This window comes from Peromyscus maniculatus, chromosome 6 (assembly GCF_049852395.1).
Source record: "Peromyscus maniculatus bairdii isolate BWxNUB_F1_BW_parent chromosome 6, HU_Pman_BW_mat_3.1, whole genome shotgun sequence".
Taxonomy (NCBI): domain Eukaryota; kingdom Metazoa; phylum Chordata; class Mammalia; order Rodentia; family Cricetidae; genus Peromyscus; species Peromyscus maniculatus.
In genome coordinates this window covers 109,525,478-109,542,201 of record NC_134857.1, presented here as the reverse complement: position 1 = coordinate 109,542,201, position 16,724 = coordinate 109,525,478, and the positions used below count along the sequence as shown (strand labels likewise).

The following is a 16,724-nucleotide window of genomic DNA, read 5'->3' as shown; positions in this document are numbered from 1 at the left end:
CTGCATGGGAATGGCATGGACACCCTCCAACAAGGCATACCACCTGATCCTTGCCGGTAGTTCACTGCTAGGGACCAAGCATTCAAATGTGAGCCTAAGGGGGCCAGCTGTTCTGTCTGCTTCATCAGTTTGTGAAGGGCATTAGCACCAAAGGATGGGCGCGACATTAATAAGAGCTGTTAAAATGGCAAAGGCAGTGGGGTTGTAGAGACTGCTAGACAAACGGAGATCACACACTTTTAAAATTGGTTTATTTGAGACATAATTCATACACCAAACTGACCTCAAACTCTGCATACCCAAGGCTGGCCTTGAGTGCTGGATTATAGAGTGCACGACCATGCTCAGTGTAATTTCTCTTTTTATCTTACACAGTTTAGTCATTAAACATTCATTTTTGTATCTTACCCCTCTCGTTAGGTCTGGGTTTTTCTTGAAATATTTTAGTTCAAAGTCAAATCGACCTCTCCTCCTGAAGTGGAATACTGAGGAGATTTACATGATAGGTTCATATTCCTGGTTCACATTCAATTATTAAAAACAAGCACTTTTTAATCACATTTTTAAAAGTTCAAATACTGGTCAGCTAGCCCAGCCTGTTTCCTGGACAGAACTGTGCAACCAGAGAGGCCCTCTAATGAAATGGTGATGAGCAAGTTCAGCCCTCTAGTGGTTCTGTTACACGCTGCACTGAAATTTGGTGACATTTGGGCCTTGCTTTGAAGTTCTAGTGACAGAATTACAGTTTAATGTTAAAAAGTAATCGAGAGACCCCTCTATCCTAGCAATGCATGTTCATACTAGGTTCTCATGTGACCATATAGACTAGTTAGGATTATCCTGTACTTGATAAACTGAGTGGTTGACCAAATGTGAACTTACATGCATGTTAAATTGTGGGAGAATTAACTGAGGTGGCATAGAGCATGTCATATCCACGCTGGGGAACACGTGGCTCTCATGCTTAGACTGGTATTTATGGGATGGTATTTTGGGGAAGCAAGCCGCACCATGTGTGTTTGTGTGTTACATGCACAGAGACATACTGGTTACACATAGCAGGTCCCCTCATTTTTATTTGAAAGCAAAGTGGGAAAAACCTTAACTTCTTAGGCTATCCTTTCGTATGAGTAGAAAAGAAAAGAAAGCATGAGATTACACCAGGTGATATTGGTACTTTTCATGGAGAGATTTGGAAGTAGGGAGTCAATAGTGTATTCAAATTTTTAGGAAAAGCAAACACAGGGACCTGAGGTGAAGGAACTCACCCAGTCCATAGCAGTTCAGTCTTGAGTACAAAAATGCAGTCCTTAACTGGACAGCTCGCAGACATGGGGGTAGTGTCAAAATCAGGCCGAACGACACTCAGTCAACTCCTGACTGCTTTTCTGAGTTGCATTTGTTTGTTTTTGTTTGTTTGAATAGAATGGTTTGCTTGGTAATCTGCTTATAAATATAAGACAGGAGCTAAATTACTTAAGATGTGTGGTGGTTGGGATTTCTCTTTAAGGAGCTTTCCCCTTGTTCTAGGAATTAAAATCTTTTCCTCTTCAGCCCAATTAAGTGTGTTAATGGAGGGCCTCTAATGAAAAAGCCTTTCTTTGAGGTCTAGAAGTGGAAATGATTTGTCCTGAAAGAACTTTCCTGACAGGCTGTCGAAGCTGCTTGCCATTGCCTGAAGGCTGTTCTGAAGGTGGTCTGGACACTCCGAAATGCTGAGCGACACTTCAGACTTAAACACTTCAGGCTCTGGGGATGAAGACAGTTCTGTCTTCTCCAAGACCGAACACAGCATCATTGCAGCTTACCTGATTGTGGCAGGTATGGGTATTTATTCAGTTACCTGCTTCTAGGATGGGAGAAAAGTGGAGGTGCCTGGTACAGGCCTGCAGTGTGGCCTAGCTGGTCACCAAGGGAACCGTATGAATCAGAAAATGGAAATGAAGAGTAAATGAAAGCATTGTTAATGCTGCCTCTTGACATGGAAGACTTTAGTAAGTGAGAGCTTAATGTAAATGTAAACATGAGGTGAGTGTGCACCATGGTAGAAGCATGCTTTATATCATTGTCCATTCTCATGTGTAATTTGCATAGTTTTCTTCTTGGTAGACTCTAACTCAAGATTGAAAGGTACTGGAGGCAAAGCTCAGGTTTGAAAAAGAAAGTACGGTGTGCAGGTCCCATATGCAAATTCAGCTCCTCCAGCAGACAGTCATGGGAAACGGGAGCTGGAGGGGTTGGCTTTTAGTGTCTTTGAAAGTGTGCACAAGATCTTTCACCTTCTTACTCTTGCATTTTCTCATTTGTAGAATAATGATAATAAGGGATCTGTCATGATTGTTAGGAAGAGTATATTAAATGTCATCAAGGCACCTGAGGGGCATAGATAGATGTTGGGCATATATGCTCTTGTTGGTACAGATATTAGACTAAGATAAAGGCTTGTTTGTAGAGAAGAGCATGAGGGAAATGACAGATTTTCTTAGTGCCGTGGCTTTTATAATCAGCAACTACTTAATCTCAAACTGTAGGCAGTGGCAGGTTTTAGTAACTGTTACATCGGGTTCATTGTCTTTTGGACTGGCTTTTCTGAAATTTTCAATCATATTTCTAAAAACAGAGTGAGAGATATATAAAGTAGATATATTGTCTACTTTACAACTGTCTGGCTTTTACCTCACAGTTGAGTTGGCCTCCAATTTGCTTTTAGTGGTACAGTGATTAATTCATTTGAATACTTCTGTGTGGCAAGAGGCAAAAAGTGAGCCCACATTTCCAGAATCACATGGAGACACTATAGACAAGTTTTGGTTCAGCTAATTGTAGGTGACAGGGAAAATCCCAAATTTATCTGGTATTTTGGAGGCTGAAGCAGGGGAATTGCTGAGGATTTCAGAGTTGAGTGGGCTGTGTAATGAGACTACATACAGAGCGGAAAAATCTTCTCACAAGATCAGTACGTGAAGGAAATTTCCTAAGATCTTGTAGCTGCTTTTGAGTTTTGTTTCCTGATTCACACAGATGAAGAGCTTAAGAGATTTTCCCAGCACACGCTTGTAAGTGGTGCTTGGCTGTAACAGAGGCCTACTTGTTAGCGTTCTCTTCTGTAACTCGATTGGTCGGTTTTGTTAGGAAGCATCAGAGCAGGTGACCTTTGCTTAGGTCTTTGTAGAGGAACAGAAGGAAGCATGTCTCACCTCTGCTTTGTTCTGTGTGTCACGGATCTCTTGTTCTTCCCATCTCCTCGTTTTCCTCCTTCAACAAAAAACCACTTGAGCTCCCAAATAAGAATGAAAACAGAGGAGAAGAGTTCATGCCCTTATCATTCTGTTTATTATTTTCACCATGTGCCTATGTAGATTCTTTTACTGTTGAGTTTATTGATTTTATATATGTATTTAATTAATTCTTTTGAACCAGGAGCTTGCTCTATTGTCTGTACTAGCCTAGAACTATCTATGTAGCTAAGGCTGGCCTTGTACTCAAGATCTTCCCGCTTCTGAACTATGCTTGGCCTAGTTGTACTAATCTATTTTTACTTATATGTCTGTGTGTGTCTTGATGAATGATTGCCACATGTATATCTACAGAGGCCAGAAGAAGATGTCAGGTCCCGTGGATCTGCAGTTACAGGTGGTTCTGTGCTGTTCAACACAGATGCTGGGAACAGGATTCAGGTCATCTGTCTAGAGTAGCAGCAAGTGCTCTTAGCCACAAAGCCATCTCTACCACCCCCTAGATGCGATTTTTATTTTAATCTCTCATTTGGATTTGAGCTCCGGTACACTTTTACCATTTACCATTGCTACAGACATTTTGTTAATTTAATATGCTTGAGCACTCTCTCTTCCATCAGTTAAAGCTGAGAATTGAGAGTATGATAAGTGTATGGATTTGAAATAATTCGTCACGGGTGAATTGTAAAATTGCGGTGAAAGATTGGCTGAAAAAGTTGACTGAGTACCAAACAATACTGGACCACATAACCTGTAAGGCGACAGCGAGTCACTGAAGGGTTAATAGAGACAGTATCTGATTTGCATTTCAGATGTGAGTTGTGATGGTAGCTGAGAGACCATTAGGCCACTGCAGTGACCCGAAGTTGGAGCAGTAGGGACTGAGGGGAGGCACAAAGAAGTAGACTCTCTCGAGAGCTGGAAGGTAGAATGGATGGTTTGACGTGGGGCAGGGAAAGAAGAGGGAACATCGAGAATGACTTCTCGTGGGGCTCGGGGTGGGGGGTGCTACCGCTTGATGAAGCAGTTCACCAAGATGGGAACACACCTGGGGAGGAACAGGTGGGGGGTGATGCCCCCAAGTTCAGCTTCGCATATGGCCTTGAGTTCTACAACACCAATCTCAGATGCAATGAACCCACTCAAAATGCTGAACTGGGAAAGAAAGGGGTCCAGGGCAGACTGAAAATATACATTTAATATGGTAGTGGTGAAGAAAGACTGTCAGGTAGACCAAGGAGAGATAGAAGGGGAGCTACAGGAATGGGGGGGGGTGATTTCAAAAGGTGGGAGAGTAGGCCTACTTAGAATTTAGATTGATGGATCTGCTGTACACTCATTGGAAAGTACCTGCAACCCGGGAAACAATGCAGTGTGTAAGATAGCTAGAGAGAACAGAGAAAAGGGGTCAATTATTTGTGTAGTACCGACATATTGGAGACACCCCAAAAATGGAGTTACTTTCTTCTGACTATGTGCTTGCTAGGCAGCAATGTATGTGCCGAATTTAACCCTTTTTGAATACAAATGACAAGGTGTTTCTTTTCTTCATCCCCACAGTAGTTCTTGTATGTTTGTAAGAAGGGCCAAAGGAGTGCCAAATTTGCTGTCATGGTGCTTGAAGGAATACTAGAAATTGGGCTGACTGGAGTTTTAGTGGTATTCCATTCATCAGAAATGTGCTGTGTGGCACATACCCAAGATAGAGTTCCTTAGGAGCCTGAGATGTAGAAGGTAGGACAACGTAAGAGCTGGATGACTTAGCATCACTCCAGAATGAGATGATACCAGCAAGCACCCTTGGAACGGATGGAGAAGAATATAGAATCCCATGAAGAGGAGGCTGCTTCAGAGCTGCATTGGGCTTGGCCAGAACTTTAAAGGATGGCTAGCATTTAAACATACAAAGGAACAGCACAAGGTGTTTCTAGTGGGAAAAATACAAAGTCAAGATTTGTCGCTTGATGTATTTGCAGACTGCTAGACCAGTGGGCTTCTTTCATAAGTGTGGAATGAGGATAACAACAGATTTGGGTGAAGAGCCTAGACAATGAGGTTAGGACATTGGTCTTTTCATTCTTCAAGCACTGGGGGAACTGGAAGCTTCCAGTAGATCTATTGTTTGTTATTTGATGGAGCAAGTGTACCAGTCACATGGAGGAGAGAGAATGGGGACATGGAAGATTGGATTAAAAGGATGCTAGCCAAGTTTGATGGGAGCACCAAAGTAGAGTGGAAGTTCTGACTTAGCTGATCCTTCCATGTGTTGGTGTTTGGGAGTACTCCCACTGGTTTGGACAGTAACTGGGGATTGCTCATCAAGTAGTTCTTTTCCCTGGGAAACACAATTCTCTTCTGTTTGTTGTGTAACCTTCTAGAAAGAAGTCCAGTAATGGTTCTAGCTTCTCCATTGAAATTGATTTTACAGCAGCCTCTACCACTGGGACCTGAGGATGGCCTACATCTGGCTCATGAAAAACATGCATCCTTTCAGCATGTAGGGAATGTTGATGTGGCTAACATTTGCTCCCAGTATGCTCAATAATGGTTCTTACCATCAGTGGCCACACTAGCATGCTGGTTAGTAACGTTAGTCCTCAAGCTAAGAAGCTGTCTGGGCCTGTCCAACGGTGGGACACTGAAAATGCTGAGTGTCTTGATTCCAAGACTGAGGGTCGCATAGCTATGGTATCATCAGATGTGATGTTCCAATGAACCAGAAATCTGTCTTGGCCTATCGTCTGGATGGTCGAATGTTGCAGTATGCATTCTAAGAGTATTGGGGGGGGGGGCGCGCAAACTCATGCATTGAATGAAGAATTTCAATTTTGACAAGTTGAATTTTAAGAAATATTGGGAGAGTCATATGATCTTACTATGCTTAATGTGCCTAATGATAATGAACCAAATTAAAAAAAAAACATAAATGTGACAGAAATGCTGTTAGGATGGAATACTGATTGAGGTTTGAGAAAGGAAACTAAGCAGAAAGAAGAGGAATTTAGTAGTCTGCCACAGGAGAGGGTAGCTGGTCATTCCTGTGTCCTAAAAATCCCAACGTGTTGGAGTCGTGAAAGCTACAGGAGTGTTTTGGGACAGATGGTCAATGGTGATGACATGAGCCAGCCTTCAGTTCTGGCTTCCACAATCAACAGATTCTCTGTGTTTTCATTTCATTTCTGTTTTACAGAAGATGTTAACGGTTTTAAGAGCAGGACCTCTTCAAACTGAAGGACTAAGCTGGATTGCTATCTTTTTTGAAGTAACTTAAATATTTAATTTTTATTCTATTCTCAATATTAACGTTGAACAAAATGCATGATCCTTTTTGTTTGTATCCTTAGGTATAATAAGCATTCTCAGCAACATAGTAGTTCTGGGCATCTTCATTAAGTACAAGGAACTGCGGACACCCACGAATGCAGTGATTATTAACCTGGCTTTCACTGATATAGGAGTCAGTAGCATTGGCTATCCCATGTCTGCTGCTTCAGATCTGCATGGAAGTTGGAAATTCGGATATACAGGCTGTCAGGTATTGGAGCTCTTTGGAATGAAAATGAAATGAAGTAAAGAAAACAGATGCAAATTTAAATGTCTTTTTTAAAAAACCCCAAGAACTGGGGCTGGGAAGGTGGATCAGTGAGTGGGGAAAGTCCTTGCTGTGGGAGCCAGATGACCTGAGTCAGGATCCAACACCCAGGGAAAAGCCACGCGTGGCAGCACACACCTTGAATTCCAGCTGGAGGGAAGTAGAGGCAGGCAGGTGACTCGATCCAGAGGGCTTCAGGGCAAGCCAGTGTAGCCAAACACCCCATTCAGGGAGAGACCCTAAAAAATAAAATAAAATAAAACTAAAAAGTGGAGAGCAAGAGAGAAGACACCCATGTCAACCCCTGGCCTCCAAATGCTCACACATGAGTGTGTACCTCACACATGTTTACGTGCACATACACATCACACATACAAAACAACAACAGTCTAGTAATTTAAAACAAGATATTGTAAGATAATAGATTCATTGCTTTTGTGGAAATAGCTTCAGCAATGATTGAGGATGCATTTAGTTTTTAATACTTTATATTTTATATTTGTGTGTAGAGTCTTTTGCCTGCATGTATGTATGTCTTGTACCACATGCATGCACTCTATTTTGTCAACATATGTCTTTATTCCCCTGTGACTAAGCATTTGTTCCTGAATTTTTCTTTTATAAACAGGGCTTCAGTAAACACTCTACATGGAAGACACATTAAAAAGGCAACAACCATGTAAATGAATGATTGTCTCAGATGTGGGTTCTGTTAGGAGGTGCAGAAATACTCTGCCAGTTTGGGTTGGCAGTTATCACAGGCATTCTGTGCTACCTGTTTCTCTGAAAGCTCAGTAGGTACCCTGCTCTGTCTTGCACCACGGCCTCCTTTCAGGAAGAGACAGTGTTTGGTTCTACTCCTTACCAGTGTAATCACCGAACCCCGTGCTTAGTCATGTTAACGCCCCTTTCCACTTTGGAAAATTTCTACTTTTCTCACTGTCCCTGTCTTAGCCTTTCACTGTTTCTTTTATTTATTATTTTTATAGTATTTTTATTTTATAATTAACTTAATTTCACGTATCAGCCACGGATTTCCCCCGTCTTCCCTCCTCCCAGCCCACCCCCGCCCTTCCCCCCAATCCACCTCCCACTCCCACCTCCTCCAAGGCAAGGACTCCCCTGGGGAGTCAGCCCAGCCTGACAGACAAAGCCAAGGCTGGTCCAGTCCCCTCCTCCCTACACCAAGGCTGAGCAAAGTGTCCCAGCATAGGCCTCAGGCTCCAAAAAGCCAGCCCACACACCAAGGACAGGTCCCGGTCCCACTGCCTGGATGCCTTCCAAACAGTTGAAGCTGATCAACTGTCTCACTTATCCAGAGGGTCTGGTCCAGTTGGGGGCTCCTCAGCTATTGGTTCAGAGTTCATGTGTTTCCACTAGGTTGGCTATTTGTCCCTGTGCTTCCTCCAACCATGGTCTCAACATCAACAGATCCCAGGGGAATAGGAAGAAGCAGAGTGCTAGAGAGGTCTCCAGAAATCCATAAAGATATCTCCACTATAGACTACTGGCAGTGGTCGAGAGGATGCCTGAGCTGACCTGCTCTGGTGATTGGATGGCCAAACACCCTAACTGTCATGTTAGAACTCTCATCCAGTGACTGATGGAAGCAGATGCAGAGATCCACGGCCAAATCCCAGGTGGAGCTCCGGAAGTCCAATTGGCGAGAGAGAGGAGGAATTGTATGAGAGAGATGTTGAGGCCTTCACTGTTTCTTTATTTTCCCTTTCAGACGCTACTGCTTGAGGCTGGAGAGATGGTTCAGTGGTTGCTGCCCTTATAGAGGACCTAAGCTGAGTTCCCAGCACCCACATGGTGACTCACAGCCACCCCTAATTCCAGTTCCAGGGAGTCCAGCACCACACATACACATGGTGTACTTATGTGCATGCAGGCAAAACACTCATACACATAAAATAAGAATAAATAGTTTTTTTTTTCTTTTTTCAAGACAGAGTTTCTCTGAGTATCCCTGGCTGTCCTGGACCTCACTCTGTAGACCAGGCTAGCCTCAAACTCAGAGAGCTGCTGGCCTCTGTCTCCACAGTGCTGGTATTGAAGGTGTGTGCTACCATGCCCAGCTTAATTCTTTATTCTTTTAATTGAAAATGCTAGCAAGCAAAATTGAAGGCAGTACAAAACTAAGATCAGGTTTAACATTTCTGTTTTAAAAATAGTCACTTTTTAAATTAAGGCACAGAGAAGAACACCACACAGCTGGTGTGAGGAGGCCGCTCAACACTGCCCAGTTTCAAACTCTGCTACTCAGTGAACTTCTGTACAACCAGAACTTTCTGAGGCGATAGAGCTTTGCTTATGGTTTTATACTTTTACTATCAATTAAATTAATTTTTTATGGTTCTTGCTGCTTTAATACTCAGAAAGTTGAATTTACTTACCTACCCTGAAAAAAGAAAAAACATAGAGTTAAAAATAGAAAGCCAATTAGCTTTATATCCTTTTTTAATAACAGCTCTATGCTCTTGTTTATATCTATTCTTCCTCATCACCTAATATTACTGTCTCTTGGTCTATTTTCCAACTTACATACTGAGCCTATGTTTAACCTGTTTATATTTATACATGTATACCTTACAGGCTAGGATCCACATATGAGGGAGAACACACAATTTTTATTCTGAGCTTTATCCATTAATATTACACTTACCAGGTTCACCCATTTTTCCCAAAAGTTTCATTTTTCTTTACAGATGGATAATACTCCATTTTGTATAGTGTTGGATTTCATTATCCAGTCATCTGTTGATGACATTGAGTTTGGTTCCTCTTCCATGCTATCATAAGATACGATAGCAATAAATATGGATTTTCATAATAGAATATCTTCAAAATTTTTACATGTATATATTTGTCTTTTTGTGTGTGTGTATGAGTGTTTTATCTGCATGTATGTATGCATACTATGTGTGTGCCTGATGCCTGCAGAGGTCAGAGGATAGTATCTGATCCCTCTCAGACTGGAGTTACAGTCAGTTGAGAGCTGCCATGTTGTTGCTGGGGTCCTTTGCAAGAGCAGCAAAATTCTCTTAACTGATTCTTTCCAGCTCATAATAGAATGTCTTTTTATTTATTTGACAATTTTATATGTGTAAGCATGTATCTCAATAATATCCCCCCCCAAAGCCTCCACCACCTATTACTCCCCCAGGCATTACCAGCACATGCCTCTGCCCCCTTCATGTCCTCTCTTCCCCCCACCCCACACACACACTCTGTAACCCAGTGAATGAAATTAGTGTTGCCTGTTGAGTTTTAATTGACCCTGTTGGCTTCATCTTGTGCAGGTCACCATAACTGCTGTGCACCCGTGGGTGCAATGGCCACGCCACATCCAGAGGACAGCACTGCATAGCGTTCTTTCCCATCCTAGTTCTTGCGTTCTTTCTGCCCCTTCTTTTGTGATGTTCCCTGAGCCTTTTGTCGGGGAGGGACTGATAAAGATGTCCATTTCAGACCGAGTGCCCAATTATCCTCAGCAACTTGTTCTCAGCACTGACCAGCTAAGAGCCTCTGCACTAACTGCTGACTAGTGCAGAGAGAAGCTTCTCTGGCCAGGGGCAGAGGGTAGCACCTGCCTGTGTGTCTAAGCATGTTTAGAAGGCAGTTAACAGCTCGCCCATTTAGGAAGACAACCGGGTAGGGTATCATGCGTGAATTCCCTCCTGTGGAGCAGGCCTCAAATTCAACCCCAAAGTGATTGGTTACCCCCAGAACCTTTGTTCCACAGTTCCACCACATGAACATTTAATATGTTTGAAATGCAGTCTAACAATGGGACAAAACTACAAGTGATTAGGGCTGACAAGATGCTCAGCCAGTACAGTGTTTGCTATGCAGGCCTGACAACCCGAGTTCATTCTCTGTAACCCACGGTGTCAGGAGACAGCCATCTCCCAGAAATTGTCCTCTGACCTTCACACACGTGCCACGGCATGTACATGTACACACACACACACACACCTTATATACACAGTAAAAACTGTAAATGTTCCATGGGAGGGCCTTGGCATGGCGGACTGTTAACTGTTGGTTTTTCAGGTTTATGCTGGGCTGAATATCTTTTTTGGAATGGTGAGCATTGGCCTGCTCACAGTTGTAGCTGCGGACCGGTACCTGACCATCTGCTGTCCTGATGTAGGTAATGGCGTGTTTCTTGTCCTCCTCAATGAAGTCGTTTATGATGTAACAGTCACTCAACATGTATTCATTTTAAGGTACAAGCATAATGGTTTGTAATCAGGCTCGGTCTTATTTCTCTAGAAACCCTTGTTCAAAAGTTTTGACGGCTCTCTACAATACTTAAAATACAATCTAGGGGCCGGGCGGTGGTGGCGCACGCCTTTAATCCCAGCACTCGGGAGGCAGAGCCAGGCGGATCTCCGTGAGTTCGAGGCCAGCCTGGGCTACCAAGTGAGCTCCAGGAAAGGCGCAAAGCTACGCAGAGAAACCCTGTCTCGAAAAACAAAAAAAAAACAAAAAAAAAAAAAATACAATCTAGGTTCCATTAGGCGTCCTGCAAGGCCCTGCAGGATTGGCCCTGGTTACCTTTCATCCAGGGTCACTCTCACTTGGATACTGGCCAGGCACTTTCACCCTTTGGGACTTTGTATGTCTTGTTTTCCTTGGCCTGGAAGCTGTTGTTCCTGCTTACGCTCTACACTTTTATCACTGAGATTTTAGGTTGTCATTTTGTCCGAATGTGAGACCCCGTCGGCAGGCTTTGTGTGCTCTAAGGTACTCTGTAGAGAATGTGCTTAATGACTATTTTGAGTCATCAGTAGAGCCAAAGCGAGTCCTGTCATTGTGAACAACACTAATGCTTCATGTGCTTCCCAACAGGAGGAAGGATGACCACCAGCACTTACCTCAGCATGATCCTGGGCGCCTGGATCAATGGCCTGTTCTGGGCTTTGATGCCCATCGTGGGCTGGGCTAGTTACGCCCCAGATCCTACAGGGACCACCTGTACCATAAACTGGCGGAAAAACGATGCGTAAGGACGTGCTTCCACTTTTTAGTCAGATGCTCCTGAGGTAGCCATCTCTCCCCTTCTGCCCGTGAGTGTCCGTGGAAAGACTGACAAAGGTGTCCTTGGTAGTGACGGTGTGATACAAATGGAGACACACAAAAGAGCGGATTATGCTTGCTTGCAAGTCAAGGTCGCCTGGCTCCCTTTGTCCCTTTCCTTAGTCCTTTGCTCCTTCCTCTGTCCTCTGCTCAGGCAGCCGTGGGGACACCCTCCCACTTTTTACTCATCTCAGAGTTGGGTCACACGTGGGAGAGGGTTAGTGAAGACAGAGAGCAGGCAGCTCTAACCCAGCCGCAGGCCACCTCTGTGTTCTCTTTCCCAGGTGGTCTGGGGCCCAAGAGTATGCTAAGGGTCCCGGCAAGGATTTGCCCTGACTTCATGACACTCCTCTAGGTTTTCTGTGGAAATGAGGATCATTTCGTTCACTAAAGGGAATGAAAGATGACTCAAAAACAAAATCTTCTAAAAATGTTTCTGTAAAGGGTCAAACTTCAGGCAACGCTTCAGCTCTGTGTGAAAGTAGCCATCAGCAGTATATAAATGAGTGTACATGACTGTGTTTTAATAAAACTTTATTTACAAAGATAGTTAGCTGGCACGAACTAACCCACAGGTTTAATGGTCTAAGTGAACTATGAAATATAAGTCAAACATACTTCCTGAGCTTTTTACCAATGAAATGACTGCTACTATTATTTCTAGCAATTGTTTCCTGTTCTTCTTTCCTCAGTTTAGGGTATTAAATGAGTGGTCATGATCATTGTTTCCTATTTCCAGATCTTTCATGTCTTACACCATGACGGTTATTGTGGTGAATTTCCTTGTGCCCTTGACGGTGATGTTTTACTGTTATTACCACGTCGCTCAGTCCATGAGACGTTATGCTGCCCGGAACTGCACTGCATACCTCAACAGAGACTGGGCCGACCAGGCAGATGTCACAAAGGCAAGAAGTCAAAGTCTTCCTCGGAATGTTGTTGGTAGTACAGCTTTAAATATACATCGCTGGAAGGTCCCCCCCCCTCGCCCCCCGCCCCGGGCTCCTTTCCTTTCCCCCTATTTTCACTGCCCTGCGCTTTCTGCTGGTGTTTGTCCTCATATGGTTGACTACCATGCCTATCTGTCCCTGGGATGTCTCTGTGTGCTCCGACCCCTGGACTTCCTCCTGTAGACTGAGGATTCCTGTGTCAAGGTCCTGGTCCTGCCCACCCCCCCTCCCGCCCCCCACGACACACCTTTCTCTCCCATCCTGAGGTATGGTAGCAGTGTTTGGTTAGATTATACAGCTTTCTGTCTCCTTGTGGTATGTGCAGACACACCGGGCACTAGGTCCACATTGTCTTCCCCTTGGAGTTGATCCTTCCTATACCCCGGAGTGCATTGATCTGCCCTGATCAGGCCGCTCTGTCAGCAGAGACTTTCCCTTCATGTACACACGGTGCAAAGGGCTCCTTTCCACATGGTTTATACTGTATGTAAAACATGCCGCCACATGATTACTGATAGAACTCGCCAAGCTTAAAAAATAGGGCTTTGTTTCCACATGGAGTTTAGAAAGTTTGTTCGGTTGGGATTAGTAAATAACAACGGGGGTGGGCAGTTGTCAGTGAGACTCGAAGTGGGTTGGAGAGGGTTTGCATGCATGTTCGCTTGAGGCCAGCCTTGCATACTCCCCAGGCACACAACGGAAAGGGTGTTCTCTGCAGGGGTGTCACACCCTCAGCAGCAACGTCCCATGCGGCTCAGCACAGCCACTTGCAATTGCTATCGTAGATGAGCTCAGGAGCCGAAACAAAGAACACTGAAGGCGGAGGGAGCCCCAGCCTCTTCCATGTCGCCAACAAATTCCAGCCTAAGTCGTCACGCTGCTGCGGATGCAGTAGCCATGTAAGCACTTTAGGTGCTAGTTTTGGTGGGTATCTCTTTTTGCAGATGTCTGTGATAATGATAATGATGTTTCTGCTGGCATGGTCCCCTTACTCCATCGTGTGCTTATGGGCTTGTTTTGGAGACCCCAGAAAGATTCCTCCTGCAATGGCCATCATAGCGCCGCTGTTTGCAAAATCCTCCACGTTCTACAACCCCTGCATTTACGTTGCTGCGAATAAGAAGTAAGCAGTGTTTTTTGTGTGTCTGAATACAATGATAGCACAGAAAGAATGTTAAAGGAGGGACCTGTGTTCTAAGACTTTCAGAGGTGACAGAAAACTTTGACAGCTGTCATACATTGTAATAAAACACCATGGTCCAAAGCAACGTGTGGAGGAAAGGGTTTCTTTCAGCTTACAGTTCTACATCCCAGTCCATCACTGAAGGAAGTCAGGGAAGGAACTCGGGGCAGAAACCTGGAGGCAGAAACTGATGCAGAGGCCATGCAGTAGTGCTGCTTACAAGCTTGCTCAGCCTGTTTTCTTTCTTTCCTTTTTTTTTTTAGACATAATTCAAACTCTCTGTGTATTTTCCATCTTTATGTGGCTTATTTTTTAAATGTTGCTTTTACTGTCTCTTTAAAGACTATTATTATTATTATTATTACTATATTTTACAATACTATTCAGTTCTACATATCTACCATGGGTTCCCCTATTCTCCCCCCTCCCACCCCCTCCCCTTACCCCAGCCCACTCCCCACTCCCACCTCCTCCAGGCCAAAGCCTCCCCCAAGGACTGCAATCAACCTGGTAGACTCAGTCCAGGCAGGTCCAGTCCCTTCCTCCTAGACTGAGCCAAGCGTCCCTGCATAAGTCCCAAGTTTCAAACAGCTACCTTGTGCAATGAGCATAGGACCCGGTACCACTGCCTAGATGCCTCCCAAACAGATCAAGCCAATCAACTGTATCACCTATAAAGAGGGCCTGATCCAGTTGGGGGCCCCTCAGCCTTTGGTTCATAGTTCATGTGTTTCCATTCGTTTGGCTATTTGTCCCTGTGCTTTATCCAACCTTGGTTTCATCAATTCTTGCTCATATAAACCCTCCTCTTTCTCGCTAATTAGACTCCCAGCGCTTCACCTGGGGCCTAGTTGTGGATGTCTGCATCCAGATTCCTCAGTCCTTGGATGGGGTCTCTGGCACAACTATTAGGGTGTTTGGCCATGTTTTCTTATAGCATGCAGGACCACCTGCTCAGGGCGGCACTGCCCACAGTGAGCTGGGCCTCCCACATCAGTAGTAAATCAAGAAAATTCACCATAGGCTTGTCCACAGGTCAGTCTGATGGGGGCATTTTCTCAATCAAGGTTCTGTTTCCAAATGACTCTAGCCTGTGTCAAGTTGACATCAAACCAGCCAGGACAACAACCTAGTTTAAGGTTATTTGGCTTATAAAACTGTTGAAAACAGCCAAGACTTTATATATTTAGAGCTCTACTCTTGTGACAGACTCTTTCCACATGGTGGCAGAAATATCCTTGGGCAACCCAGACCCAAACTCTGCCCCCTCAGCATCCAAAGACAGCCTTCATCTCAAATGACCACGTGGCAGAAAAGTTCCTGGCTGGTCACTGGTAAACTGGGTTTCGGTGGTTGTCCCACCAAGGTATATGGAATAGTGTTTTCCAAAGAAAAGAGCAGACACAGGCAGCAAGCCCAGACAAGACTCTGGGCTCTCAGTGGGTAGTTAATTGTGTACTCACCAGGAGCAGTGAATCATGGAGTATAATAGAGAAGCTCTCATCCCTTCACTGAACTCCTGGGTCAAGTTTAGATTATTTCATTTTCTGTTACTGTTGGATGGTGAACCAATTGTGCTGAATCCTGCTGAATCACAGACTGCTGCTGCTGTGCCTGTTTAAATGTGTATGCTGCTGCATAGATCTGAGAGAAAAGCTTTAGTGTAGCTATGTGAAGAACACATAAACTTGCAGATGAGGCAGAGCACACAAGGAGACCAAAGGACATATTTTGAGGTCAGAATCTGCTGGAAGTTCTCTGGGAAAGACCGGGCATCCTCAAGCCTCCTCAAATTGAACTGGCCTTTGCACAGAGGACCAGATCTGTGAACAATGAACTTACTGCACTTGGCAGTTGAGGTGTCATGTTAAATGTACATAGGTATTGAGTTTATTAGATGTCCTCCAGGTTTGTCATCGGCGGCGCAAAAATCAGCCTTTAACTATGCCATCTGTCTGTATATTTATAAAGGTTCTCACCTGGAGATGTTGGTTGGGTGCAGTGACTTGTTTAGAGATGCCCATCAACAGTGGTGGCTCTTTAGACAAACTGCAAATGCCTTAAACGTTTCATGTCATCATAGAGTATTTTTTCTTTTGCTTATGGCAGGTTTCGGAAGGCCATGTTTGCCATGTTTAAATGCCAGCCTCACCAAGCAATGCCTGAGACAAGATCTGTACCAATGGATATGCCTCGAAGCCCATTGACTCCTGGAAGAATCTGAAGTTCGAGAAAAGAATATACCACCAAACATTTTACTTGGTTGTTTGTTGTTGTTGTTGTTTGTTTTGGGGCAATCCATTAATTTTGTTTTAAATATGAACCCATTTAGATGGAGTGCAGACAAAGACCACTGCCCTATTGGACTGCAGGTCCCTCCCAGGCAGCCAACCCAGCTCTGTCTGTGCAGTAGGTGCCGAAGAGCCACTGTGACCTTGAGGATAAATGAGTCACCAGATCCCCTTTGGTGAGCCCAGGCACACAAAACGACAGTTTCTTTTCCTCTCTTTACAAGGCACACGTTACAGTGTATTGAGAACCTGCAAATGGACTGAGTTTTCCATTAGACAAGAAACAGCCTCTAGAATATTAGAATATTTTAGTCTTAGGAAAAGTTAGTAATAAATTAATCAAGATTACAATTGCTGAAATGAGTTGTTTGATATTTCCAGCTA

General features: G+C 44.1%; 1 protein-coding gene across 1 annotated transcript; it reads left to right on the top strand.

The window, feature by feature from the left end:
- The first annotated feature begins 1,648 nt into the window (after nucleotides 1-1,648).
- Rrh (retinal pigment epithelium-derived rhodopsin homolog) lies at nucleotides 1,649-16,307 on the top strand. The gene is made up of 7 exons (XM_006970386.4): nucleotides 1,649-1,821; nucleotides 6,581-6,771; nucleotides 10,888-10,987; nucleotides 11,689-11,842; nucleotides 12,656-12,824; nucleotides 13,811-13,989; nucleotides 16,159-16,307. Exons 1-7 carry the CDS (start codon nucleotides 1,713-1,715, stop codon nucleotides 16,271-16,273), a joined length of 1,017 nt encoding a protein of 338 aa, XP_006970448.1. The 5' UTR covers nucleotides 1,649-1,712; the 3' UTR covers nucleotides 16,274-16,307.
- The last annotated feature ends 417 nt before the right edge of the window (nucleotides 16,308-16,724 follow it).